The sequence below is a fragment of the Nanorana parkeri genome, unplaced genomic scaffold (assembly GCF_000935625.1).
Source record: "Nanorana parkeri isolate BGI_ZX_2015 unplaced genomic scaffold, ASM93562v1 scaffold325, whole genome shotgun sequence".
Taxonomy (NCBI): domain Eukaryota; kingdom Metazoa; phylum Chordata; class Amphibia; order Anura; family Dicroglossidae; genus Nanorana; species Nanorana parkeri.
In genome coordinates, this window is record NW_017306593.1 from 1,047,432 (window position 1) to 1,074,339 (window position 26,908).

The 26,908-nt window shown below is 41.3% G+C and overlaps 1 protein-coding gene across 1 annotated transcript; it reads right to left on the reverse strand.

Annotated features, from left to right (window-relative positions):
- Positions 1-1,920: 1,920 nt before the first annotated feature.
- On the reverse strand, positions 1,921-2,910 carry LOC108788442 (taste receptor type 2 member 9-like). Its single transcript, XM_018558198.1, has one exon. The coding sequence runs from the start codon at positions 2,908-2,910 to the stop codon at positions 1,921-1,923; it is 990 nt and encodes a 329-aa protein (XP_018413700.1).
- Positions 2,911-26,908: the final 23,998 nt, after the last annotated feature.

A 26,908-nucleotide genomic window follows, 5' to 3' on the forward strand; every position in this document is an offset into this window, starting at 1 on the left:
GAATCATTTATATTATTATTATACAGGAATTATTATTATTATTATAAAGCACAGTGCTTTACAACACATGGGGAGACAGTATAGTTGCAATACAAAAGGATTAGAGGACCCAGCTTGTAAATCATGCCAGAAAAAAGTGCTGACAGGCAGGTGGAAGCATTTGTGACATTAGAAACCTTACCATTCTTTTTTTAAAGGCTTTACTTTTAATTTAGGTCTTTTCCAGTAATTGACAGTTTATCCAGTAATTGACAGTAATATCAGCGAATTGATGAAGACAAAACACTATGTAACAAAGATGAGAAATGGTTGGCTGGGAAGCACATATATAAAGCAATACAAATATAGATTATATTATCAGTGCTCAATACTTGATTTGAAGAAATCCATAACCAAGAAAAGAGTATTTGTACACACAGCTTTTTATTATATAAAGTAGCAAGTTTTCACTGTTAATGAATCAATTCCACGTTGGCATATTGACGTATGACAGTTCCCCGCTTTGGAACTTTCTGCTTTGCTGGCAGAGATATATACATAAATCAAGGGGCAGCCACTGTTTTTTTTCTGCTCTTACTTAGCAATAGAAGCAAGAAGTTAATATTAAAGTTCATTATTTACCCCTTTGCTGCCAGAGCTGTTTTTGCAATTTCATTTGTTTATCACACATGTTAAAATGCACATTTTAGGGCCGGAAATTGCCTAAAGCTTCCCAAATTATGTATGTTATGAAAGGAAAGACCCTACAAAAAAAAATTCTAAAAAACCCCCATGCTCTAAATAAAGAGGAAAAAAAGTAGATTTAAAAAAAACAAATTTGCTTAATGAGGGAAATTGAGAATTTCTACTTTCTACAACATGCCATCCCTAGTCAGATGGTGCTACATTTTCTAAATGGCTACAGTTGAGCTTTAAAAGAAAAAAGTAATCTTTGCCACTACTGATATAAACAAAATTCCCCACAAAATATTTTACAGCAATACCTGTTTGATGCCCCCCCATGGCACATGTCTTAATGGATTGAGAGGTCTGTATGTATATTAATTAACAGATAACAGGATAACATTTTCCCTACCTGGATATATGTGTTATACTGTTATTAAAAAGTATTTATTGTTGGGTTCACTCTGACCACCCTTGCAATGGGGCTACTCATGAACTGCAGGGGTTAAGTGTTAATTTTGTCTAAGGAGCTACACTAACAAAGTATAAAATTATACTCACCCAAACCGCAATCCTAGCTGACTCCCAGACTAGTCCCTTCATCCTTTTTCCTCCTCCGCTTCAGCGATGCTATGTCTCTCAGCGTCCTCACATTCTATACACTGTATTGGACGTGATGACTCAATAGACCTTAGACCACTGGAGGGGAGGGTCTAGACGATTTTAGCTTTCTATGCAAAATGAGCACTTAATCCTTGCAGTGTAGGGGTAGTCCCACTGCAAGGGTTAAGAATTGATTTGCCTGGAGCTTTGCTTCAAAGCAAACTACAAGATCCAGTCATATATATGCAAATGCCAGAGCTACATGTGTCTGCTTTGTTTCTGGAAGCATGATTTAGAAGAAAAGTCAACCTGCATGGGTTTTTAGGCCTAGAGGAGAAATTGAAGCCTGTCTTGGACAACCTCCTGCCTCTTTTTGCTCTGGACAGAATTAGCCTTTAAACACAATGCAGCAAGAAAATGCAATGCAGCACTAAACCTTACCACATCAACAATTACAAGGTTATCTTCAGCTGCTGGAAGCTTTGAAGGCTGTACATATATTTCTGAAGTTCACAATGAATAGAAAAAAGTAAGGATAATACATATACTGTTATTATAAAGGTTTATTAGTCATTTTTATGCTGACTGTATTTCTCGCTGGAAATATGGATAACCCTATCTGTGCAAACTACCATACTGTATTTATTATGTTGTTTACTCTTTTGGAAAGTGTACATTTTTCTTTTCTTTGAGCTTAATAAATAGGACAGTTGGAGTTCTTGGCTTCCCTTTGTTGATGCCTCCTGTACAATATAGGAATATGGTGACAAACACTTGTTTTAGTTTTGGGCTGCCAAAAATCAGGACAATTGACTGTGCTGGTGAATAACCATAGATGACCACTAAACAGGCACAGAATTCTGGGCTGCTCTGAGGAAACACCTCTATAAATACCAGGATCTCAGCTACATAAAACGATATATACAGAATGAGAAGACAGCTTATTGTCCTGGCTGCACGGACCCGTCCTTCTGCCCGGGCACTCATCTCTCCCTTTGCATTTCTGTCTGACTTGTGAGTTTTGGTAACAAGTGACTTGATGATCAATCCATTAGCAACTCCCACTAGAACCAATGGTAGGGAACAGCTGACAAGGTTACTGGGCAGTAGGTAAGCAGTGCTCAGTTTTGGGTATGATGCTTCCTCACTCTCATTATTTGATATATTTAATTCCAGAGGATCTCTGTAGATGTTCCAGGCTGCAGGGAGGCCAGTAGCCAATGATATAAATAATGAAGCCATTATGAGTGGCGGGATCAGTTGGGAACCTGCAAGCTTTAGTCGGATTAAAACGGGATGAGTGGATATGACAATCTGCAAGTAATAATTGATGGAAAGGCAAACTGTAAACCAGAAGCTGGAATAAATTGGTAGAATGAGAAAGACAACAGATACTGTATAGACTTCATCAGTGAAGTACACATCACTCTCAATGAAACTCATATAATCATTGATTAACATAGTAAACTGAAATATAATGTTGGATATGCAGAGAGTCACCACAATTAGGTCAGAGGGGCTAAAATGTTTTCCCTTGGCTTTATCGATAAGGTTCACAACAATGATGAGTGAGTTTGTGAAAACTGCAATGAGGGTGCTGAGAGCCAGGACAGTCATTAAAGCCAAAATAAATACAGGGAGCATCAGTTATATTGAGAAAAGACTGAATAAATTGTAGAACAAACTTCGCGGTGTCAGTCAGTGGTTTCCTGATTCACCTGTCAAAATGAATCCTGTACCATTTATACCTGGTAAAGAGAAAATATTGATGAATGATAAAAGACCATTTAGACAAGCTTTATTTGCTATAATGTCTTATTATATTTCTATATTCTCACATCTACCCGTTTGGAGATTATGGGCTCTTATATGCATGTTACTAGTTTTTCTTTAAAAGTAAGACCTCCCCCACACATAGGTGATTTAGTACTAATTGAATTGAAAACTATATTCTTATTATACAGGATTTATATAGCGCCAACAGTTTGCGTAGCGCTGTGCTGTACAATATAAGGAGGACATTACAGGGACAATATATAGATAATATTGTTAGTAATAGTGGATTACCTTAATCGTCTATATTTCTCATATACCATATAGCATAAATATACAGCATATACAGTATATATTGTGGCACTGCATGGCAATGCTGCGGCGTAGTATGGCAACATTGGCACCCAGGACTCTCAGCCAAAGGGGCTGAGAGGGTCCAAAATGTAAACACTGTTTTAAGGAAGAGCCTGGCTTTTCAGGCCCTTCCAGGTTTTCCTAAATGTAGCTGGAATCTGGAGCTCTGGAAATCTCTTAGAGCTCTGGATGGGATGAGATCTCCAGTCCTGGGGCCAGGTGTTACCAATGACAAGCTTGGGCTGATCAAATGGCTGAGAGCAGCCTTATTAGAAGCCAGCCCAGTGCTCGGAGAGGGAGTTGTGTGTGTGCAGGAGGCACACGGACACACGCAGACTCGGGTGCGTGCTGGACGCACAAGGAACAGCCGGGAGAGGTCAGGAAGGTCGGTGACCCAAGGGACCAGTTGGCCACCGTTAGAGAGTCCGTGATCCACTGCTGGGAGAGCAGTGTGAGTATCACACTGAGGTGTGCTGAGAGCCTTAGAGCTGAGGAAAGCTACTAAGGACGGTATAAGCTACAAAGGACTGTATTTGCTAAAGAAGGCAGCTTCTCATGAAAGTGCATGAAATGTTGCCATACTACGCCGCGGCATTGCCATGCACTGCCACAATATGTGTATATATATATTGCCTGGCAGTCATGCTTGTCAACTATATTGAATACTTAGTCACTAACCTTGAAAATGTCTATGCTTTTTCTGGGGGGTCATTGACATAGAAACATTAAAGACAATAGATCAGTATGAGGGCCAGGGAACTTGCATTTTTAGAAGAGGTCAGAAATGGCTAATTCCATACTTCTCTCAGTACATGTTTCCTTTAAGCCCCAACTCTAGCCAATACATATTTCCTATCCTTTAATAGAGTGGATATCGATTATAACTTCAACTTGGTTGTTAATGATATTCTCCTAGTGCAGTGAATTCTCAACTTCTATATGACAGGTATCAGACATATGATGGGATATCTGCCCAGCAAGGACACAGACTGCAAAAAAAACAAAACGTTTCTAGTACAGGGGGAAAGTATTAGGGCCTCTGTCAGGTTTTTTTTGTTTACCAAAGCAGGAATAGCAAGCACTCCTGAAACAGTATCAGGGTTATTCACGAAAGGGTGAAGAGATGAAGAGTTTGGAGAAGGCAGGAGAAGTGAACAATCTGGGACAAAATAGCTGATTGGAAAACGGTCTCCAATTCAGCTCACTTTCCAGTTCAGCTATGTTGTCCTCGAATGTACACTTCTCCCGCCTTCTCCAAACTCTTCACCCTTTTGCGAATAACCCTGTATATACTTAAAGGAGAGGTGTTAGTAGCATATAGTTGCAGCAAATCTATGTTGAAGCCATACTGCACCGTCAAGGCCCATCTGTATAGTAATCTAACAAAGCTTCCAACCTGGGACACAGAGTACACAGCAATAAACAGGTTAAAGGCAGGTATGCCTGGAGGTTTAAGCTGCAGAGACATACCAGAAGCCCAACACAGCACACAGGCAGCTGAAAACCTCCAGCATGTCCCAGTAATCTATAACTAGCTTTTTAGAGCAAGGTGCATGTTTCCAGCACACTTATGAGCCAGTCAACAAACAAATTCAACACTGTGTCTAAGTGTCCCAGGAAAGGGTAGCATAAATATCTTGGCGGTGTTGGCACATAGATTTGTTGCAAATATATCCTACTTTTGCTTTAAATACATTGGGGGGAAGTTATAAAAGTGGTTGGTTGCAAAGACCAACATGTCATGCTAACTAACCTCAAAGTTTTATCTCTGTTATCTTTTTTTTTTCTTGCGATATATATTTATGTTTGTTACTCACTGCACTTATTTTCCGACATTTTGTATAATTTCTCCACTGCGTGGTGTTTACATGCAGTACTTGTGACAGTAAAAGACCCCCAAACTATTGCACATCCTAGAAGTGCTCCTGTACACTTTTTAAAGTATTGCATGTAATTCAGTTTCATACCCTTAAGTTGGCTTACTTTGGGACTATATAGCTATCATCCAAGAGGTTTTCTAGCAAGCTTGCGACAATTTAGAGACAGAGAAAATTTAGACACAATTTGGAGACATATATCCTTATGAAGACATTTAGGAATGAAACCTAAACTAGCATAATACATCTGTCACTATATGCACTAGAAGTCAGGGATACAACAGTTTAAAAGACACTGATGATGCAACCAAATTGATAAAGGAGTTTAAGGAGTGCTGACTATTTCTGCTTTAGATTTATACCACCGTTGGCCATGCACCCTAATACTCTGATTTTGAATGATAGTGCAGTACAGGATTTCAGATGTTAGGTTTTTATTACTGTCTGCACTCCCACTCTCCACACTTTCTGTCCTGGTGATGAGTGTCAGACAGAAAAAGATGCCTGGGGAAACCTCCTGAACAGAGACAAAGGTGGCATTTAGAACCTGACCCAGGTACTAAACGTTCCCCACTCCAAAAGTGTCCAGTTATGGGTTATAATGCAACCTCACAAACTGACATTTGACTTTTCAAATAACTGCTTCTTTTGTAAATGTAATAGATTGGAAAGGATAAAACAAAAATGTAACATGTACAGACATTTTGACACTCTATGAGTTGGTATTTTGTAACACCCCCTCTGGCAGAAACCATAACTTCCAACTGTTTCTTGTAGTTTCTTGTGTTCTTTAGGAGTTTTCCACTATTTATTGTCAGATGCTTGTAGTTCAGGTATATTCTTATGTTGTCATGTATACACTGCATGCTTGATGTCTCCTCACACATTTTCAATAATGTTTGAATTTAAAAAAACCCTCTTTCTGCTTGTTCTGGCCTTAAGCACTTATTTATAACTACACGTGTTTTTGGTTTAAATCACAAGTTTTTAGAAATATATTTTAAAGAGCATTATATGCAAAATATTTCACCTGTCAAATATTGCTATGGCCGTATACACTTATTTAAACACACATAAGTGCTTTTTGATTAAATTATTTGGTTTTTTTTTTTTTAATTTTTTTATTAATCTGTTTTGTTTTGCGTTTTTTTTTCTTCTCTCTCCTTTTTGAAGAGATTAATATTACTATTATAATGAGGTGAGAAACGGATAGTGGATATTAAACACAGAGTAAATATAAATTATATCACTATATAAAGGTAAAGGTTTTTTAAGTTTCTGGAGAGAATGATCAAATAATCAGGATTGAAGAATTGGACGGGGCTATAAAGTCCCTTAGTGCTTTTTATGCAATGCTGTATAGGTTTTTTTTTTATTGTTTTTTTTTCTTTTCTCTTTTGTATGTTTGTTGTTTACGTTGGAAATAATATATTTATATTGAAACAAAAACTTCCTTCTTGATTCATGACATTTTGGATCATTGCCTCCTTAGCAACATTTACATATCATTTTATAGCCTTCCCCTGCTTTGTAAGCATGAGTTATATTTATTGTTACACTGGTACTGAGCTGATTAACTGTTGAGTGTATACCCTGAAAGGTTCCATGTGTTTGAAAGAAAGAGGAGGTTCACACTTACAGCTATAATTATTGAACTATTCTGCTTCTTAAAAACAGTTTTTTCTCCTACTCCAGCCAGTCCCCAAACGTCTGTCAACTCCTGCCTGTTTGTGGATGTCTCCTTTAGCTAGCTGGCTGCTGAAGGGACCCCATGTACATGCTTTCTTAGCTGGAACCTGTGCCTAGCTGTCTGTCTCCATAGACACACACAGCACCTGGCAAGCAATGCCACTGCTACTTTCACTGCTCTCCTCCTGACGGCAGCAGGTGTCTATCTCTTCACTGCCCTCAGTACCCTCCACAACCTGGAAGTTCAGGAAACAGCGCAGATCTTCCTGGATCTGGTGGCAGTAACAAGGGGCCATTGGTAAGTGTTTGGGGATGGGGGGCATGGAAAGGTACTGGGCATTTTACCTTAAAGAAGAACTCTGGGAAGAACTGGGAATCTCCACTGCTAGGGTTAACTGGTCATTTTTGTCTAGGTGCTTAAAAAAAAGGTAAACTTACCCAAATCGCTGAGCTGGCTCCTTGCTTCTCCACTTACTGAAGCCTCTCTCCTCCTCCTACGCTGCCGAAATGTCCACACAATGTGTATAGAATGTGATGATTTACAGGACCTTAGACCACTGGAGCGGAAGGACTGGTCTAAGAACAAGACAGCTGTGAGGTTCAGGTGAGTATAACTTTTAGTTTTTAGCACCAAGGCCAAAATGAGCAGTTAACCCTTGCAGTGTAGGGATAGCCCCACTGCAAGGGTTAACAAAAGTTTTGCATGGAGTTCTTTTTTAATGTAAAGAATGCATTAAGGTAAAAAAAAACAAATTCTTATCACTTAGTACTGCTTTAAGTTTGGGAATCTAAAAAAACATCACACTAATTGATCAACTGTAAAGACGGCCAAACCTTTGCACATGCCAGTTTTCTGCCTTATTTAGTAAACAGTTCTTACATCTTGCTTCTAAAGTGCACAAACCATGGTAATACGTATTAATGGATAGCTTTTCTACATTGAATAAATCATTAAAACAAATATACGCTGTATATATATGAAAAGTGTGTCCATTTATTGACCAGCAGAAATGATAACTGGTAATGAGCATTGAGAGAATGTATGCTGTCAGAACATCACAATTTTTTCATGTTTTTACTTTTTTAAATGTCGGCAGTTAAAGTGCAGTTAATAAGCTAAAATTGTAGAAAGGTAAGATGTAAAATATACAAAATAATGTACATTTTAGGGATATAAATCTTAAAAGTGTAGGTCTTCCCTTTAGAAAAATTGCAAAGAAAGTCAAGTTGTCAGTGAGTACAGTTTAGAAATGTTGCCCTTTTATTAATAATATAGCATACTAAAGCAAATTGAATTGGAACTTTACCATGTCTTGGCATCACGTTTGGAAATCCACTGGGTGAGAGAAATAAATGTTGCTCTTGTTCCTTCTGGATCCTTAAACTGCTAATAATCTCATGTAATCTGAACTGTTATTTTGCAGAATTTAGAAAGCTTTTGTATGTAGTGGTTGAAGGATAAATGATAAATCATGGATAGTGTTGCTACGCCACTTATGTGTTTTTGGCTTAGGCTATTTAGTGTTCACTTGGACTTTCAGTAGTGGACACAATGTTGGGCTTTTGGATTGGGCTATTTGTTGTTCACTTGGACTTTTAGTAGTGAACACAATGTTGGGGAACACGAGAAATAAAACAATAGCCAATCTATTATATGTGCTGAAAATAAAATGATCTAATAAATATGCAATATTTACAGCAAACATTTCTTAAGCAAAAGTCAGTTTTATAATAAATGTTTGGTGCTTTTCTACACATAGTGAGTCCATGGTAAAGCTACTTGATTCCCACCTAACCTGGCAGTAGTCTGACTTTCATCTGCTTTTATATGCCTTATGATTGAAGGGAGTGTCAGCATTCCGAGGCTAATTATATCCTTTTAACATCCCTTGATTCCCATAAGTCCTGAAAATGATGACTTTGCTTAACTTTAAATGTGATGACATGCAAGCATAGTAGCATACGTGTCCTTCTGGCTGCTTCTGGTTAGCAGGTAATTTTACTCCTTCTCAAGAGTAGACAAATGTACTTTGCTATTGTTAACAACACGAACGTGCAACATTACCTTCTGTTTCTTATGCCATTGTATTATTTAATTGACCTTACTATCAGGCTATGTTTACAGTCATGTATACATTGTAAGGAATGTGTAGATTATTTAGTCCCCTGTAGTGCATGTTTTAATGTTTGATTTGTAGTTTTATATATACAGGGTACTAGTTATATTATCTTACTATAAGCAAAGCCTCGGCCTAGTGCTTGCATTGCTGCACAGTTGTTGTGTTTTACTTCTGTTCTTTACCATGCAAGTCTGTCAGGGCCTGTGCTGATTGGATTTTGCTCACTTCAGATGGGCTGTGAATTTCCAAATAAGTCTATTGCAATGCAAAACCTGCTTGAAACAGGTCAAATGTAGGTCATAAGGAGGTCAACTGTAGGCCAATGCAGTTAACAAAGGATGAGAAGAAAAGTGGGGTTTTGAAAGCACCAAAATGACAACTCCGAACAAAAATAGATCATAAAAAATATACATTTTTAATAGTAATAATTTAAAAAGAGGCTAATTGATATAACCCATTCATAAAAGCAACCAGCTGAGTAGATAAGTCCCTATATGATCACAAAAACAATGCTTAACAAAAACCTTCCATTCAGAGTATAAAAAAAGATCATAAAAAATATATATTTTTAATAGTAATAATTTAAAAAGAGGCTAATTGATATAACCCATTCATAAAAGCAACCAGCTGAGTAGATAAGTCCCTATATGCTCACAAAAACAATGCTTAACAAAAACCTTCCATTCAGAGTATAGATGTTTTAGAAAAGACATGATTTGCATTTGGATTAGAAATTAAAGGTAATAAACATGATCAGGGTTAATTCATCAGGTGTCCAAAATTACTAATGACAGTAACATGGATAATAGGTCTGGAAACAATGCTAGGAGGGTTTAGGAGTGGAGCAGATTTTTGCTCCACTAACACCTCCCTACATGCAGAGTATGACCGTTTGAGGAAACCATGATTCAGATATTAGGATATTAAACATGATCTGGGTTCAACACATAGAGGTATAACACATGATCTAGGTTAACGCAAATACTGCTGGAAGGGTTAGGAGTGGAGGAGCAGTTTCAACGTTTCACGCACCTCTGCGCTTCTTCAGGAAAAGGGAATATCAGTTTACACTGGCTGGTGTATGTGTGTCCCCAAGCGGGCCTATCCGGGCAACACACCCATATGGTCCTGCCCAGTGAACAGGAGAGCCAAAGTGGGAACCAAATAACCCAATATTGAGCAGGAGGTGGGAGGTAGGCAATACAATGGAAGCCTTAGACGGAAGACGTCTCTTAGTCACTTGGTTTGTCCTGAGGTATTTAGAACAGGAAAAGAGAAGCAGGGAGGAGAGACCATCCCCTGAAAGAACTATCCTCCAGACGCCTCCAGGCCACCCACATCCAGCGCCGCCGCCTCCAGGAATTATATTGGCATTGGTTTTAATTTATTTAAATTTTATTGTCAGCAATTTGTTCAATTTTACAATAAAACTACATTAATTGTACCGACCTAAACAAAACAAGTCATGGGCACTCATTCAATAAAATGTTCAGATCTTACCTCACAAGGAAACTGTCATAATTGTTAAAGTATTCCTTAGCTAGTTCAGTTAAAGGAGAATTATGATGTGAGTGATTTTCACTCAGCCTCATAATCTGAGCCAGCCTGTGACAATGAAACTGTCACAGGTCGGCTCATTAGATCGGGAAGTGAACGAACACATACCGGCGCTCGCTCCCTTCTCGATCCTGTGCTGGCAAAGAGCTGTGACAGGGGAGTGCCTGTCCGATCCTCCAGCGCTGACTGGCGGAATGGATGGGGGAGGGGGCGGGTACAGCTGGCTCTGTAACCTAGATAGGCAGAGCCAGCTGTCACTCACTCGTGAGTGACAGCTGGGTGGATCCAGACATAATTGTCTGGATCCGTTCCGGCTGTGGCGTCTCAGTATACCCGCGAGCTGTAGCTGGCTTTATACTGAGCTTTGGGTGACGGGAGGACGCTAGTTTGTGTCCTCCCATTACCCTTAGGAGAACTATGGGGAAAAGCCCTAATCCCATAGTTCTCCTTTAATGAAACATCATCTGCTAATGGTCAATGTGACATACTTCAAACCCACAATGTTCCCCTCTCTGAATAGGTCTGGGGCCCCTGCTCTGCTAGGTGCGGGACTCTAAGATTGCCCCTATGTTAAGATAACCAATGATTGTGTTGATTATATTATTTATGTTTTATAACATTTTACTTTGTGATTGCTCCTTTGAGTTTCAGCTGTCTTACACTTATTATTATTACACATGTCGGCAAATAAAGGCCTGTGGCTTGCCTAATGTCCTGCATTTTCATGGTACAGTATGATGGTAAGGTAGATGCACATCATTTCATTTTTTAATTAAAAGCTAATGTGAGATTTACCTATGTAGCATTACTTGTAAAGGTCAAAATTCTTCATTCAGTTTAAATAAACATTTACACACTATGAAAACAAATGCTCACTGGGTGTATAGGCTGACTAAACAATGATTCCTAAACAGTTGGCTTTTGATGGCTCAATTTTTCTAAAGGTCTTTAAAACATGCGTAATGCTTTATATGCAGTTGTGCAGAAAGGTCAGCTATTTGCTGAGCCAGCATCCCTTTGTTTGGGGAAACCATGCCTATTTAACACTAGCCATTTCTTTAACATAACTGGTCATGCACATAATTCAAAAACAGTGCAGGAATACCAAAGCCTCAGCTGCAAAACCCTCCTAGGTTACACTCTGAAAAAGACCGTCTTCATGACTGTGGTAGAGACATTAGATTGTAAGCTGTGTAAAAGAGAACCTGTGCTTTACTCATTCACTTAAATGGCACCCTTCCCAGTTGCCCATAGTAATTTTCCTTTCACTCCCCATCACTTAATTCAACCACTGGGAGCAAACAGCAGTTGGCATTTGGATCTTACACAGCTTACACCCCATGAACCAGGGCTGTTACATGGCAAGAAGCATGCTGTATTTCTCTTTTCTCTTGGTGGCCGAATAGAGAGGCATGGGATGGAGGGAAAAGTAAACTTGTGCTGCTGGGAAGGAAGCAGTTTAGTGCATGGCCTAACAGGTTCCACTTTAAGCAGGGAACAAAATATTTTATGCATTCTTGAGGATTCCTGCTATGAGAAATTACAGGAACCACTACTCATCAGTCACCATAAATGTCAAAGAGCAGTATCCATTTGCCGGTTATTATTAAAAGACAGCTGTACTTTCACATTAAGCAGAACATCCAGAACCATTTTAGTGTTTTTTGCACACATGTTAAAATGCACATTTTAGGTCTGAAAATGACTTAAACCCCCAGAATTATATTTCCTGAAGCAGAAGAAATTGTAGAAGAAATTGGTGGCAGATATGATTTTTTATGTGCATGATATTAGCACAACTGTTTATCCAACCCTCATTCCTATTACAAATTATACTTTATTTTAGTGCACATAAACACAATATATTACCCAAGTTTTTGGTAAAATATAAAAGATGAGGTTGCGCTGAGTAAATAGATACCAAACATGTCAAGCTTCACAATTGCATGTCCCCGTGAAAAGGGGAAAAACTACAGTACCCAAAATTGTCTATAGGCGGCACTTTAAAAGCTTTTGCAGGACATCAGTTTAGCGTTAACCATGATTAACGGCCCTACAATCATTGCTTTTACTCTGGTGTGTGCAGCGATATAACATGTGTGGCCCAATTGTCGTTTTCATATGTAGGCACACCCAACACATGCTTGTAGTAGTATGTGTGTGTACACAGGGGTGGGAGATTTATAAAAACAATTTTTGGGGTGTTTTTAACTATTATTCTATTTACTTCATTTTTTGAACCTTTTCTTTTTTTAGTTAAGTTTATAGCTATCACATAGAGGGCTCACAAGCCCACTATGTGATAACACTTTAATAATGACAGGTTCTCTTTAAAGAGACATTAGATGTCTTTTTTGGACCCCTAATATCACCTTTGCACTTGCAGTGAAGCCAATCAAGCACAGATTGCGCTTGATCAGCTTTTTCCTGGCCTCTGTGAAGAGGGAATGACAAACTTAGAAACTAAAAGAGACTAACAGGGTTATTCACAAAAGGGTGAAGAGTTTGAAGAAAGCAGGAGAAGTGAACAATCTAGGACAACATAGCTGATTTAGAAAAAGTCTCCAATTCAGCTCACTTTCCAGTTCAACTATGTTGTCCTAGATTGTAAACTTCTCCTGCCTTCTCCAAACTCTTCACCCTTTTGTGAATAGCCTCCTAAATCTTTGTCCCGTCCGGGTTCATTCAGCAGGGAGGAGATCAGCATCAAAATGCATGTTTGCTGGTCTCCTTCCCCTCTCTCAGCCGCCACCTGCCATGCCAATCCACAGCCTGCAGGAGAGGCAGCGGAGTTCAGGATACATGGCAGGGGGGTCGAGTAGAGGAGGGACAACCACATTTGGCAGCCTGTGGAAACTGTAAAGCTGCCAGAATCACTTCCAGTATAAAGCCAACAGCTGGCTTTAGACATGTAAGCATGTTATGTTAAAGAATTAATGGGGCTATTTCTAATTAGACTGATTCCCCGTCTACAGACCAGTAATGGACATGCTCCAGGCTTGTGTTACTGAATAGTGGAGTTTACAGGAAAAGGTGGAGCACTGTACAAGACAGTGGAAGCAGAATGTAGGCAACATATTAAATGCCATTAATAAATTGTAACTAAAATATACCCAATTTTTAGAGGGATCATTATATGAGAGTACTTGTGATAAAATCCAAGGAACGTTTTGCCTAATGCCTCCATATAGGCTGGAAGGTGTGTGCATTTTGCATCATGCACCGTTTCATGCACGTCCAGTAAGCTAATTCGAACACAAATAAAACAAACACCAAAAAAAGACTTTCTGCATGATTGGTGTTTAACAAACAAGGAAGATAAAGTGTACACTAGAGAGTACAAACATATTCAGCATAGGCATAGGCTTACGCATGGCACATGGGAAATATACAAAGATTTAGACAAAGTTCTTTATGTATAGGTTTTTAAAAGTCGTCTGTTTCACCAAGCACATTACATAATGACTTTAAAGCCAAACTCTGGGAAAAAAATGATAATTTAAACAGCACACTGGGGGTGTAATTTATCACTAGAAAGCTGGATGATGTATGTGAAGGGCCACTGCACAGTATAAAAATCTTACCTTGCAGCCAGGGTCGGATTCCCCACAAGGCCACGAGGCAGGCCACGGGGCCGGCCACGGGGCGGCAAGGAGCAGAGGGGCGGCAGCGGTGTGGAATCCCCCAATGCCCGAAACATGCAGTTCACAATTCACCAGGCAGTAACTTATTTTCTACATTTAGCCCTGCTTTGGGCAAACAGGGCTAAATGTAGTATGAGGAAGCCGCTTGTTTGTTTGTTTCCCCCACCTACCTCTCTCCTCGCTGGCTACGTCCTCTGGGCTCCGCCGGCGAGTCTCTCTCCTCACTGGCATCTGATGCGATAAATAAATAAACAATAAAAAGATAAAAAATGTGAAAAAAAATTAAACTAACCCTGCTGCCCCTGCCATCCGGTTGCCATTCTCCATTGATGGGGGGAGGGTTTGGGGGGGTTGGCAGGGAGGAGGGCGCATTGCGGAACCTGGCCTGTCATAAACTGTTGCGAGAAGTGACAGGAGCCTTTGTGAAAGAGCTTACAGTCTTAACCAAATGAGGATAGCGACGTGACTTATAGGCTTGCCTTGGCACTAATGCTTTCCAGATGGCAAAGGCATAGTTTACAGACATGCAGGGGTTTAGTGACATGAGGACAAACCAAGCTCTTCCCTGAATGCTTAGGTGTGCTGGGAACTTATACTTTACATCTATACATACATGCAGTATGAATAGGGATGAGCAGAGTTTACCCCACAATTATTGATTTTGTGGTCACTGATATTTGCTGAAGAAGAAATTATCAATGTCAGTTAGCTTCTTGTGTCACTGGGGAGAATTGTTATAATTTTGCTGTAGAAACAATATAAAGTAAGAGGATATCTCCCCAAAATAAGGGAAATCCTCTCTAAGGAAGTTGTCACCAGAGCAAATGTCTCCATTGGAAAATGATTCATAATTTACATGGGGCAGACACCTAAGCACAGGAAATCCTGGAGGAGCCTGCAGTAGATGGGGTTCCATCTGTTTCAGATACAAGTGGTTCTCGTATAGGCCAACCAGGAGAGGGTACAAGCACTGAACCTAATGTACTGACAAATGCAACCCCAGGCCACATCCTGAGCATGCCAGCACTGTACTAACAGTCTTCAACATCGATCCTCAGCAACTGCAGGTACAGCATAGATCAGGGGTGGCAAACACAAGGCCCGCCGGACCTTTTAATGTGGCCCGCACAGCCAGGGCCGGCCTTAAAAAAATTCTTTAATAATCACCCGCGGGCGCGGCGCCCCTCCGTGCGGGCGCTTGACAGTTTACCTGTCAGCTCAGCCAGGCAGCACAGCAGTGACAGTGTCACTGGCAGTCTATGAATGACTCATTAAGATGGACAAAGTACTGGCACTCTGGCAGGCCAGTCCACAGGCGGAATCAGGAGTCGGAGATCATCTTTACTGTGCGCCTGCGGGCGCGACGCCCCTCCGTGCGGGCGCTGGATGGGGACAGGCGGATTCTGCCGGAAAGACACGTGGGAGGCTGTCCTTGCCTTTCTATGAGGAGCAGGGATGAGGAGCAGGAGCTCAGAACTTTGTTCTGTAAGTAAATTCTTTTTTTTTTTATAAATGCAGTGTACTGCTTAATGTCTGTTTTGTATTTTATTATTTAAATAGAGTGTTTCTTAACCACTTCAAGACCAGGTGTTTAGACCCCCTTCCTGGCCAGGCCATTTTTCAGTGTTCAGCGCTGCGGTACTTTGACTGACGTTTATTCCGTCATGCAACGCTGTACTGAAATAAATTTTATACCATTTTTTGGGGACAGATAGAGCTTTCTTTTGATGGTATTTAATCACCACGGGGGTTTTTATTTTTTACTATAATTAGGAAAAATTACAGAAAATGTTGAAAAAAAAAAAGTTTTTTTTTAACATTATGTTAGGAAACATTTATTATTACCCAGTTTTTTGGTAAAATATAAAAGATCGGGTCACGTCGGGTAAATAGACACCAAACATGGCAAGCTTTAAAATTGCGCGCACCCGCGAAATCGCAGAAAACTACCATACCCAAAATTGGCCATAGGCGACACTTTAAAAGCTTTTACCGCTCATCAGTTTAGTGTTATCAGTGATTGATGGCCCTAGACTTATTGCTCTCACTGCGACGTTCGCGGCGATATGTAACATGTGCGGCGTAATGGGCGCAATCGTATTTTTTGCACGTATGCGCCCCCAAACAACCGGCCCTTTGAGGGTAACCATACTGCTGATGCGGCCCCCGATGAATTTGAGTTTGCCACCCCTGGCATAGATCATTACCACAGATCATATGGCATACTAGCAACTTCTAGAGCTCCAGGCCGAAAAAGAGGCTGCAGAACACCAGTCAAATAAGTAAGCTGCCTGCTGGCATGAACTGGCAACAGCAACAGACTCCCTGTTCCCCTTAGCACAGGGAAGAACCCTTGGCTGTGAGTCATGCAGCTAAATTTCCAGTCATGGATAAGCACAATGATACTTGCTATTCTTTGAGAAACGTGTTGTCATTACCACTTGCCACAGAAGCAGTGGACCCGGATTCTGGCACCAGGGCTGAGAGGCAAAGACCTGGATACCTTTGTGGAATTGCTAGCCAAAAAGGATGCTATAATTATAAAGTAGCAATTAACTGCAGAGGTTTATCACAAGAAATTCAGGTTGCTGCAGAAGGGACCTGTATGAATGTGGTAAGCCACTTATGCACCACATTCTGGCAGTAGACTAAAGGACTGAAAAGGGAATTCTTAATAATCCCTGGAGAACCTGATGATCCAGGATGAATGTCTACACATCTGCCCCACAGACGTCAGGCAGGTTGAGTTGGAGTGCAGGTCTGAGTCTACAAAAGTGGCAGCAGAATTAACAGATACCTACATAAAAACATGGGTATCTGACCACTGCAGTGCTCCCCCTAGTAGCTAGAAAGGAGGGAAATCACGCACCAATGCATACGTTTAATAACATAAAATAATAATAACATTTTTAGGGTTAACATACACTATAAGCAGAATTCTGATGCCATGTTTTGTTTGAAGCAAAACACAATATTAATAGTTCGGCGGGAGGAAGGTGAGGGATAAGCTTTTGATTAATGTGCTGGGGCCCTGTAGTTAAGTGAACCACTATGGTATATATTAATAAACTGAATGTGACTCATCATGGAATTTCCAGCTCTGACTTTGTCATTTCAAATAAAGGAACCTCTGATGGCCCTAGAGTTCCCCATCAATGTAAGGAAGCACTTCATCATTAAGCACCAATGTAATGAGGGACCATTCCACTAATTAAGGCACATTTTTGGGGTTCTAAGACTACAACATATTTTTGTTGTGTATACAGTATACAGCAAGGAGGCTCAGATTGTATATAAAATGTGTCTAAAGCCGAACCTCTTTAGGGTAGGGAAGGGTTCAGCCTTTTTTTATTTGCTGTGATTGTGTCACTGGGGAGAATTGTTATCATTTTGCTGTAGAAACAATATAAAGTAAGAGGATATCTCCCCAAAATAAGGGAAAAGTTCCGCCCTATTACAGTTCCAGAGACAACTTAACATTTTGTGTTTTCTCTCACTTTCAGTTCTGGTGACACACATAGGGTGTCACCAGGCTTGTACAATTCTTGCTGCTGGGAGCTCAGTTACTGTAGGATGGGAGCTCAGAATGTAGGTAGGCCACCGGAACAATATCTCCCAAGGGCCCTTTCCCTACACACAGTGTGTAGGCAGGTTCCTGGGAGTCAAGGCAGCAAAACTATTTTGTTTGGAAAGAAATCAATGTATGCATGTGGAGTAGCACATATTCAGGTGGAGGATAGGTGGAGTTATGTAGTTCAGCAGACAGGGCTAGGGTTTGGGTTTCAGTGCAAAAGAGGCAAAGTTTTGTAAGCTCACACAGAAAGTTAGGAGCTCACTGGATTTCCAGCATATAAACATGTATTTTTCTGAACTTACGGCATTTTTCAATTGAGAAAACATATAGAAATGGTCATGTATTGCAAAGAAGCACTGATTCTGTTTTTTTTACCTAGTCATACACTTGAAGTCAGATCAATTCACAAAAACAATTAATAAAAAACCTAAATAGTTTTCAAGAACTTTAGTAACTTTTCTGAAAACTCACAGAGGAATTCTGGTGTCAGCTTTCAGGTAAGGCTTCAAAGTAGCTATCTCTTTGCCTCATTTTGCTCTTGGAAAACAGTCAGAGACAAGCTATGCACATCACAAGCTCTCTGGAGGGCTGCAATGATTGCCTGGAGCAAGGCCAGAGTGAACACAAAAGCCTTACACATACACATGAGCCTTGCTCATAAAAGCTCTATGCTCCGCTTCCAAATGATATCTCCCACCAGTCAGTACACGCTGACTCTTTGCTGACCTCATGACATTACCTAAGAACAAAACATTAAAGGTGTGGAATAACATTTATTTATTTATACATTTTACAGTTTTTTCTGTTTTTCATTATAGGTATGGAATGTTTCACAAATAAACATGTACAGTAAACTCCCCATCATCTATCATTCAAGCAACCGGCACTCTCAAGCAACCGTCAAAAAAAATTGAGGACATAATTTCTTAGTAACTAAACTTATTTAGTTGCTAATTAAATTATCTGTGTATATCTTGCTGCTGGCGGTGGCTAGATTCCGCCTTCAGCAGCTGAATGTAAACAATGGTGAGCAAACTCCAGCCTGCTATTGGCTATTTCAAATTGCAATAGCCAATAGCAGGCTGGCTATTGCACCCACTCAATGAGCAGAGTAACAGACCTGAGAAAGAACTTTGTGGGGGTGTGGGGTGCCGGGGGGTGTTGCTTGAGAGTTAATATTAACTCTCAAGCAACCAGAAACTACAGTTATCCGGCATCTACTGATACCTGTGGGTGCTGGATAACTCGTAGTTTACTGCAATACATGTCAAAGAGTTCTTAGAGTACTATCGGGTTACCAAAAGAGAGAGCAGAGCAGTAGTTTTCTTTTTTCAGACATGCTGTCTCTCAAGGAAACCTACAACAAAACCTTACAGAAGCACTGCAATTCACTTCTTTGTGTAAGTTTTAGGTTGAGTGATTGAGGTTGAGGAATTTAATGTAGAAAATTACATTTCAAATCCAGTGCATGGGTCAAAGGCTTGCAGGCCTCAAGAAATAATTTCAATAACATATTTATTTTGGGCAGATAGGGTTATTATGTTTTTTATTGTGATTATCAAGAGGGGGGCCATCTTACTGTACAGTGTGAGGTAAGGAACCATTTTAGGTGGGAGAGAAAAGGAGTCAGTCCCGCCCACCCTCCCCAAAAGTATTTAAGCTTGTTGTTTTTGATGTTTCCTAAGGGTTTGTTTCCGCAAGTGTGGAATTTGGGGAGGAGGGATGCATTTTTTTCTAGTTAGGGTTATCAGTATTCCTTTTCTGCGTTTAAGGTGGAATTTGTGTTTTGGGAAATATGTCTGACTTATTTTTCTTCTAGGTTGGTCGTCCATTGGGCGGGTCCCTGGCGGTGCCATAGATCGACAACGAAAGAACTGGCTCTCCGCAAAGTGAAAAGAGGCGGAGTAGTAAGGAAGTGCCAGTGGTGGGGCTACTGGGTTCTATAGCTTGGTAGCCAGTAACTTGGGCAACTGTTGGCGGGCGTACCCACTCGGGCCAGAATATGGGCAGCCGGTGGCTGGTACAGTAAACAATGGATCATGGTACACCCCCCGTAAGCGATGAGTGGTGTTTTTTGGCACTCGTCAGGGACCGAAGTATTTTGTTCTTGCTACATAGTATGTTCTGCTATTATTGTAAATGTTAACATCGCTGTGGCCATTCAACCTTCCAATAAATGTTATTACATTACGTTCTTTGAAATTACTGGTGCTTAGTGTTTTATTTAGGTGGGAAGTGAGGGTTACTTGGCCTTGCAGTCAGTCATGTGCGTGCATGCTTCTTTTTTACACACCTGTGCTGTAACTGCGAAAGACATTTCAAACTAGCCCCTGGACTTAAAGTTGTATAATTGTCAGCAAATTCCATTTGGCACATGACCGAGGATTCAATTAATAGGTACAAACACTCTCACGTCACTTGCTGAATGCTGCTGGAGCCTGCATTCCGTTGCTTTGGAAGCAGTCCAGTCCTCCTACCATAAAACTATGGCTCACAAAAGTGCATGATATATACCTAATGTAGGATCTGACTGCTTCTTTATGCAATTCGGAGGGATCTTTCACCTCTACTTGGGTCCCCTGGATACATTTTAGATACTCTGACCGCTACACAATCCTTATGACCTGAAGTGCACTGGTTGCCGCAGGTCACACAGGCTAACACTTGCCTTAGTGCCTTACATGGCTTTCCCTGTCTGCTGATACAGAGGTCAGAATCGAATACGAACCGAACACGGGGGGGGGGGGGGGGGGGTTCGGCCCAGATCTCCCTTCCTGCTCTCTAGACCCCTCTACATAGCCGTGCCTGGTTTCTCTCCCATTCGAGTCATTACTTGTCTTTCTACTCCCTCTTGTCTTCTCTCTAATCTTTCCTAATTTGATTTAACCTTCTGGTTTACGGATTACCTCCCCCCAACAAGGTTTGGGAGTAGACTTTAGCCAAATGGGCCTGATCAATTCCAGAAGCCCACTTCCAGGTTCAGGGCTGTAATTCCCCAGCCACTGTGGCCAGGATGAAGCTAATCAAACATGATCTGTGCTTAATTAGCTTTATTGGGATTAGGGATACACCGATACTGTTTTTTCGGTATCGAGTACCAATATTTTTTTTCTGGTACTTGCCGATATCGAATACTGATACCAAAAGTCCCAGTAAGGAAGCCAGGCGGCGTGTAAGTACTTGCCACCCAGCTTCCTGATTAGCAGGGAAGCCGTCTCCATGCTCCCTCGTCACCAAGTGATGAGGAAGCACAGAGCCGGCTTTCTGGCCAGTCAGGAAGCCGTGTAATGACTTGTTGCCCGTCTTCCTGATTGGTCAAGAAGCTGGCCAATCAGGAAGCTGGGCAACGAGTCATTACACGCTGCTCGGCTTCCTGATTGGCTGGCTCAATGCTCCCTCCTCACTTGGTGAGGAGGGAGCATTAAGCTTCCCGGCCAATCAGGAAGCTGGGCAGCATGTAATGTTTTGCTGCCTGGCTTCCTGATACCGGAAGCTCAAGTATCGGGCTAGGCATAGGATCATTTGGGCGACTATGAGTACTCACCCAAATACTCGGCATCGGCACCGATACTAGTACCAGTATCGGTGCATCCCTACTTTAAATATTTATTTTGTGTTGTAACCTTCTACTCTGTAAGTGCATTTGTCAATTAAAACATTCTATTGACCTAATTTATGAAGGCATCTGAGGAAAGAACATATTTATGTAATCTGTTGCAAAAAGTCATAAGGAAATCTGGATTGGAAAATGCCATGAGTTGTGCCTCAAGACACTATTTTAATTATTGGCCAGTGTAATTACTGGAATCATTACATGATCGTTTGTCTGTTTCTACTGACAGTCATAGAATGAACTGTCATACTAATATTCATAATATGTACTACATGCCTGATAAAACATATAATAATTCTCCACTAACATTCCACACTTTCTTTTTCTTTTACTTTTAATGTGAACTTACCATGAATGCTGAGTAACCTGCAATATGTATATGTATTTATTACCTTTACCAGAGATCACATCACTCCCCTTAACAATTAATTTGTCTGATTTCCTTCCCAAAAGGGCAACACCATCTTTGTTCAGACATTTTTCTGGGGCAGCATCTACTTCCTAGACTAAGATACAGGCTCAGCAATGACACAATAATATAAATCCTGGTGTCTTTGCTGTTCTTGGCTGTTCACACACACCTAACACATGACAGCCCCTACTGTAGCCTTGCATCTTGTGACTTGTTATAAATTTACAGCATTGCAGTCTGATCTATACTTCTTAATGGTTGTGGTAGAAGAAGACTGTGAGGTGAACTGTAAATGTTGTGCAAAGGTCTTCTTTATTAGTGTTACTGTTTTTCTCCAAAAAAAGAATGTTAAATAAATAGATAAGAGGAATGTAAGGGAATGTTCTGCGTAGATCGGCTTAATGTTAATAATCTTATCAATAAACCTGCTTCTTTGTATGTAGTCAGTCAGTTTATTGAAACCAGTAACTCCCCATGTGGTTGGTAGGGATAAGCTTTGGGTTGAAGGTGGGTTCAGGGCCAGTGCACACCTAGGCGACACCTTGCCACGCTGCAATCGTGCATGATTCTGCGCGGAGCCGCACGGTCAGGAGTCGCCAAGGTGTGAACGGATCGCGCTGTGGGTGCCATTATTTTCTAATGGCACCCCAGTTGTGCTTCCATACATGATCACGGCTAAAACAGCCGCGTGTCGTGTATCGCAAAAAAAAGGTAAATGTACCTGTTTTGTGCGATTACCACGCGAATGTCACCCCATTGCAATCAATGGGGCCGCACGGCAATTGCTGCCTGCATTGTGCAGGACCGCGTGATCTCGGATTACGGACATCTGCACCAAGCCTCAAGGTGCACACAGGCAGGGCACATTTTCTTATCCGCCCTGCTTGTGTGCACAGATCTGTACACTGAAAAATCTAAACGTATTATCTGTCTACACAACTGATTGATAGCTAGCTCTTAAACTGTCAACACCTAAGCTACTTTGTTATAAATGGAGTCTCTCCCCTTTATTTTATTTTAGATGATCACTATAAGCTTGGGGTGATTAGAGCACATCAGGCAGTTGTTACTGGCAGTCTGGCCAAGAGTTTACTTGGCTATCAAAGCTCAGGATTCTGCCCATTATATATATCTATATATTTCTGTACCTCAGAAAATTTGTAAACCTCAGGTTTTCAAGAGACAGTTAATCTGCTCAGATATATGCCATTGTTAATCTAAGCAAAAGTGTAAACAGAAAAAAACTAGTTTTCCTGACAATTGGACAGTATTTCTATTGTGAGAAGCATCTATAAACAAAACAAAATGTTTTTGTTTATAGATGTTGGCTTTTGTTTTGGTGCAAACAACACCCAAGTTGGTCTTTGGCATTTAACTTACCTAGGATTGCATTTATGGCACTGTGCTTTTTCTAGAGTTAGAAAAAGTCAGATACCCTTGAGATAGGACTTAATAAGTGTTAAGGGCAATGCTCACAGGTGGGGTACCAACTTTTCTGAATAAAAGCAACAGCCTAAGTTCAATAGATGTGGACTTCATAATGAGACTTTGGGGCACTAAGGGGCACTTTTTGAGAGAGACTGTAAGCAGTACCATTTTCCTGAGAACGTTAAATCGCCACAAAGTCCTGTTCAATCAGAATTTGCAGGCTGAAGCTATGTACCTGTAGCGCTCACCCCCAAAGAAGTTGCTTGAATAACCGGGTCATCACTAGTCTGTCTAGGGGTATGATCTTCACCTGCACCCACTAGCATTCACCTACCCTTCTTCTAGTACCCACAAAGCTGATGTCCACTCCAGTAATGCAATGCTGAATAACTTTTTTTAACATCTTCACACTGGGGAGAGAGGGTATAGAGGTCCTAGACATCCGGTGTGTAACAGACATAGACTCCAGACTCACCAGACCTTTTAAGTATCTCAGTGTAGATCCACTTGTGGTACAGTGTGTACCAATCGGAGTAACAGATGAGCAGGGGATGAGTACAGATCCTCAGCAGGAGAGACACCAGCCATGTTCTCTAGTTTCTGAGTACCTTCAGCAGCCATCCATCTTCCTGGTCTTTCTCCTTTGGCAACAGCACAGGCCTCCTCTATACTGGAGGCCTAGGGAAATACTTCCCACACACCAGCCTCGGCCTACCCCCAGGCCTCAGGTCTAGTCTGGGGGCAGTGGCGTTACAAGGGGGGTGCGGCATGCACCCAGGTGACACCATTGGAGGGGTGACACCAAAATGATTGACAGCCATTTTGGTGTCACCCCCTCTGAAAGGTTGAAAGGTTGGCCACTCAGTCATGGACCGACAGCTGCAGGAGAGAGAGGAGGGGACCCGGCGGCATCCCTTATCCCGCCTGGTGAATGTCCCTTCCTCTCTCTGTTGGCAACCATCTGTAAGATGGCTGCCGGCAGGCATAAAAAAGATGATTGCGTGTGCGCAATGACGTAATGCGCTATGTCATCATGGCAGTGTGTCACCCGGTATCCACTCCGAGTGACACCTGGCCTTCGGGACGCCCCTGCCTGGGGGCAGGCTGGACCGCACCCGGCCCTAATCCATGACTGGTCCCGTCTAGTCTGAGCACATGGCAATTCCCTCCAGTATATGTACCTTATCCAAGCATGCACCACTGGTTGAGAGAAACCCAGTGATTGGCTGCTGTACTGTACATAGACTCACAGTGCCTCTCATTGGCTGTCCCACAATACAGCAGAGTCACACTCCACCCAGGGGGCTACAGTCAATGCCAGACACCTGGAATTAACCAGATAAATGCCACTATAATCCTGCCAGGCTAACTACAGCCCTGGCAATCACTAAATGTCTAGTAGCCACCTCACAGAAGGTGATGGGGGCTACTTACCTTTAGTGTATCCTCTTATAGAAACCATTGCATGTGCTAGAGCAGTGTAGTGGGTGCATGTGTATGTATGTTAAAGCAGCCTGTATTTTTGTTTTGCATAACTTTCTTCTAGATACTCAGAGCCAGCTGTCACTCATGCAGCTGGGTGGATCTCGACAGTAATGTTGGGATCCGTCCCGGCTGTGGCGGTTTCAGTATACCGTGAGCTGTGGCTCGCGATATACTGAGCTTTGGCTCACGGGAGGACGCTAGTATATGTCATCTACATGCATAGTATTTAGGCATTTTTTTTAAGGGTGCTTTTGTGAGCAGAACAGGCAACAGCAAGCCATTAATAAAAACATCAGTAATAGAGTATATTTATTTCACTTAAAAAAGCCACCAAAATATTTAATTGATTATGTGCTCAGTAGTTAAGCACTTTCACTGGGCCGCTTTTTGAACAGGACAGACACCAGCCAGCTTCATATACAAAAATCTACAATAGAGTACATTTATATCATTAAAAACACATAGAAACATTGTAGTGGCTCCATGCTTAGTATTTAAGCACTTTTACACTCCAACCCCGTAATCGAACTGAAAGTAAAAAAACAAATATGAAAGAAAAACCGCCCCGCACACACACAAAAAGAAAGGGGGTTGGGGCAGCAGCTAAACAGCAACTGAATTCATTACTGACACACAAAAAGGCACCTCTCCCAGCAAACACTGTGTGGTCTATCTCTATCTACTCCAAGTGTCCCTGAAACACATTGATTATACATATAGTAATTTTCAGCATCACTGTACAGGATAGCAGAAACTCTCTATTCCCAATTCTCATTCTAATTTCTATTTCACCATCCAGTATCTTAATTTGGAATTTCAGTTGGTCAGTCAATGCCAACTAGTTGTTAATGTAGTTAATAAACACATAATACTTGGTAATTAAAGCTGTGACAATAATTTAAGCTTGCAATGATCCATTAACTCTGTTAACTACAGTGGCCTGTGTACACAGTAAAAGTTCATAATGTTCACGTTTTAACTTCTTATTTTCTTTAGAAAGATCTTTATATTTGGGTCCATAGTGCAGAAAGAACATAGACAGTAATTACAATTCAAAGTTTCCCTAGAAGATGATGCAGACTAACAGCCAAATTAAATTAAATAACTCCAGGATTTTTTTAAATTAACCCCTGCAGTGGGGCTACCGCTGCACTGCAAGGGTTAAGTGCTCATTTGTGTCTAGGTTCAAAAAAAGCTTCACCCGAAGCTCCAAGCAGACTTCTTCTAAAGCTGCCCACACACCTTACAATTTATCTGCAGATTTTCTGTGGTCAGATGGAAAAGGTGCAACAGATTCCTCCATCTACACTTAACTGTGTGGATGGAGGAATCTCCACCTGGGCCAATCTGTTTCACTTTTTCCATCTGACCACAGAAAATCTGCAGATAAATTGTAAGGTCCTTCCAACCTCTCTCCTCTTCCTCTGCAGCAGGCTAAGGCTGGGCACACACCTTACAACCATCGCAAAACTTTTGTCTTGCGATGGTTGTAAGGTACTTAAAAAAACGTACAATCTGCCTATCTTGCATAGGCAGATCGTACTTGCAATGATCGCAAGCCACGCCCCCTGAGGGACGGGCTTCCGATGACCGCAATGCCGAACGGGCAGTGTGCGCTTGCGCACACTGGCCCATACGGCTTTTATCGTACGAACATGCCACAAACCCGCCGAACATCGTACGATGCTCGGCGGGTTTTCGAACATGTCCGTAAGTTAAAAGTCGTGCAACCTTACAGTAGTAGAGAGTACAAAGGCATGCCCCCATGTGCTCCAAGATGGAGTCTCTCATAGTTTAGAGTTAGGACCGCACTATAAGAGGTGCCTTGGCGCGGCTGTGCGGCTTTCACATTTTCTGCAGAAGACGTGTATCCAAACCTCTGTTATTGACCGTAGTGGTGAGACAAGTTTTTTTAACATGCTGACTTGTGAGTGTGCCATGATGCCTTTCTACTGTCTACTGTTTTAGGCCCATTTCATGTGCACCTTGCTGTATAGTTGGTGACATATTGTTGAGTGTGTTTGTCATTTGTTTTGCTTACAGTAGTAGAGGTTGCACGGCTTCCACACACCTTACGATAATCGCACGATCGCGGGATTTCCCGCGATTATCGTAC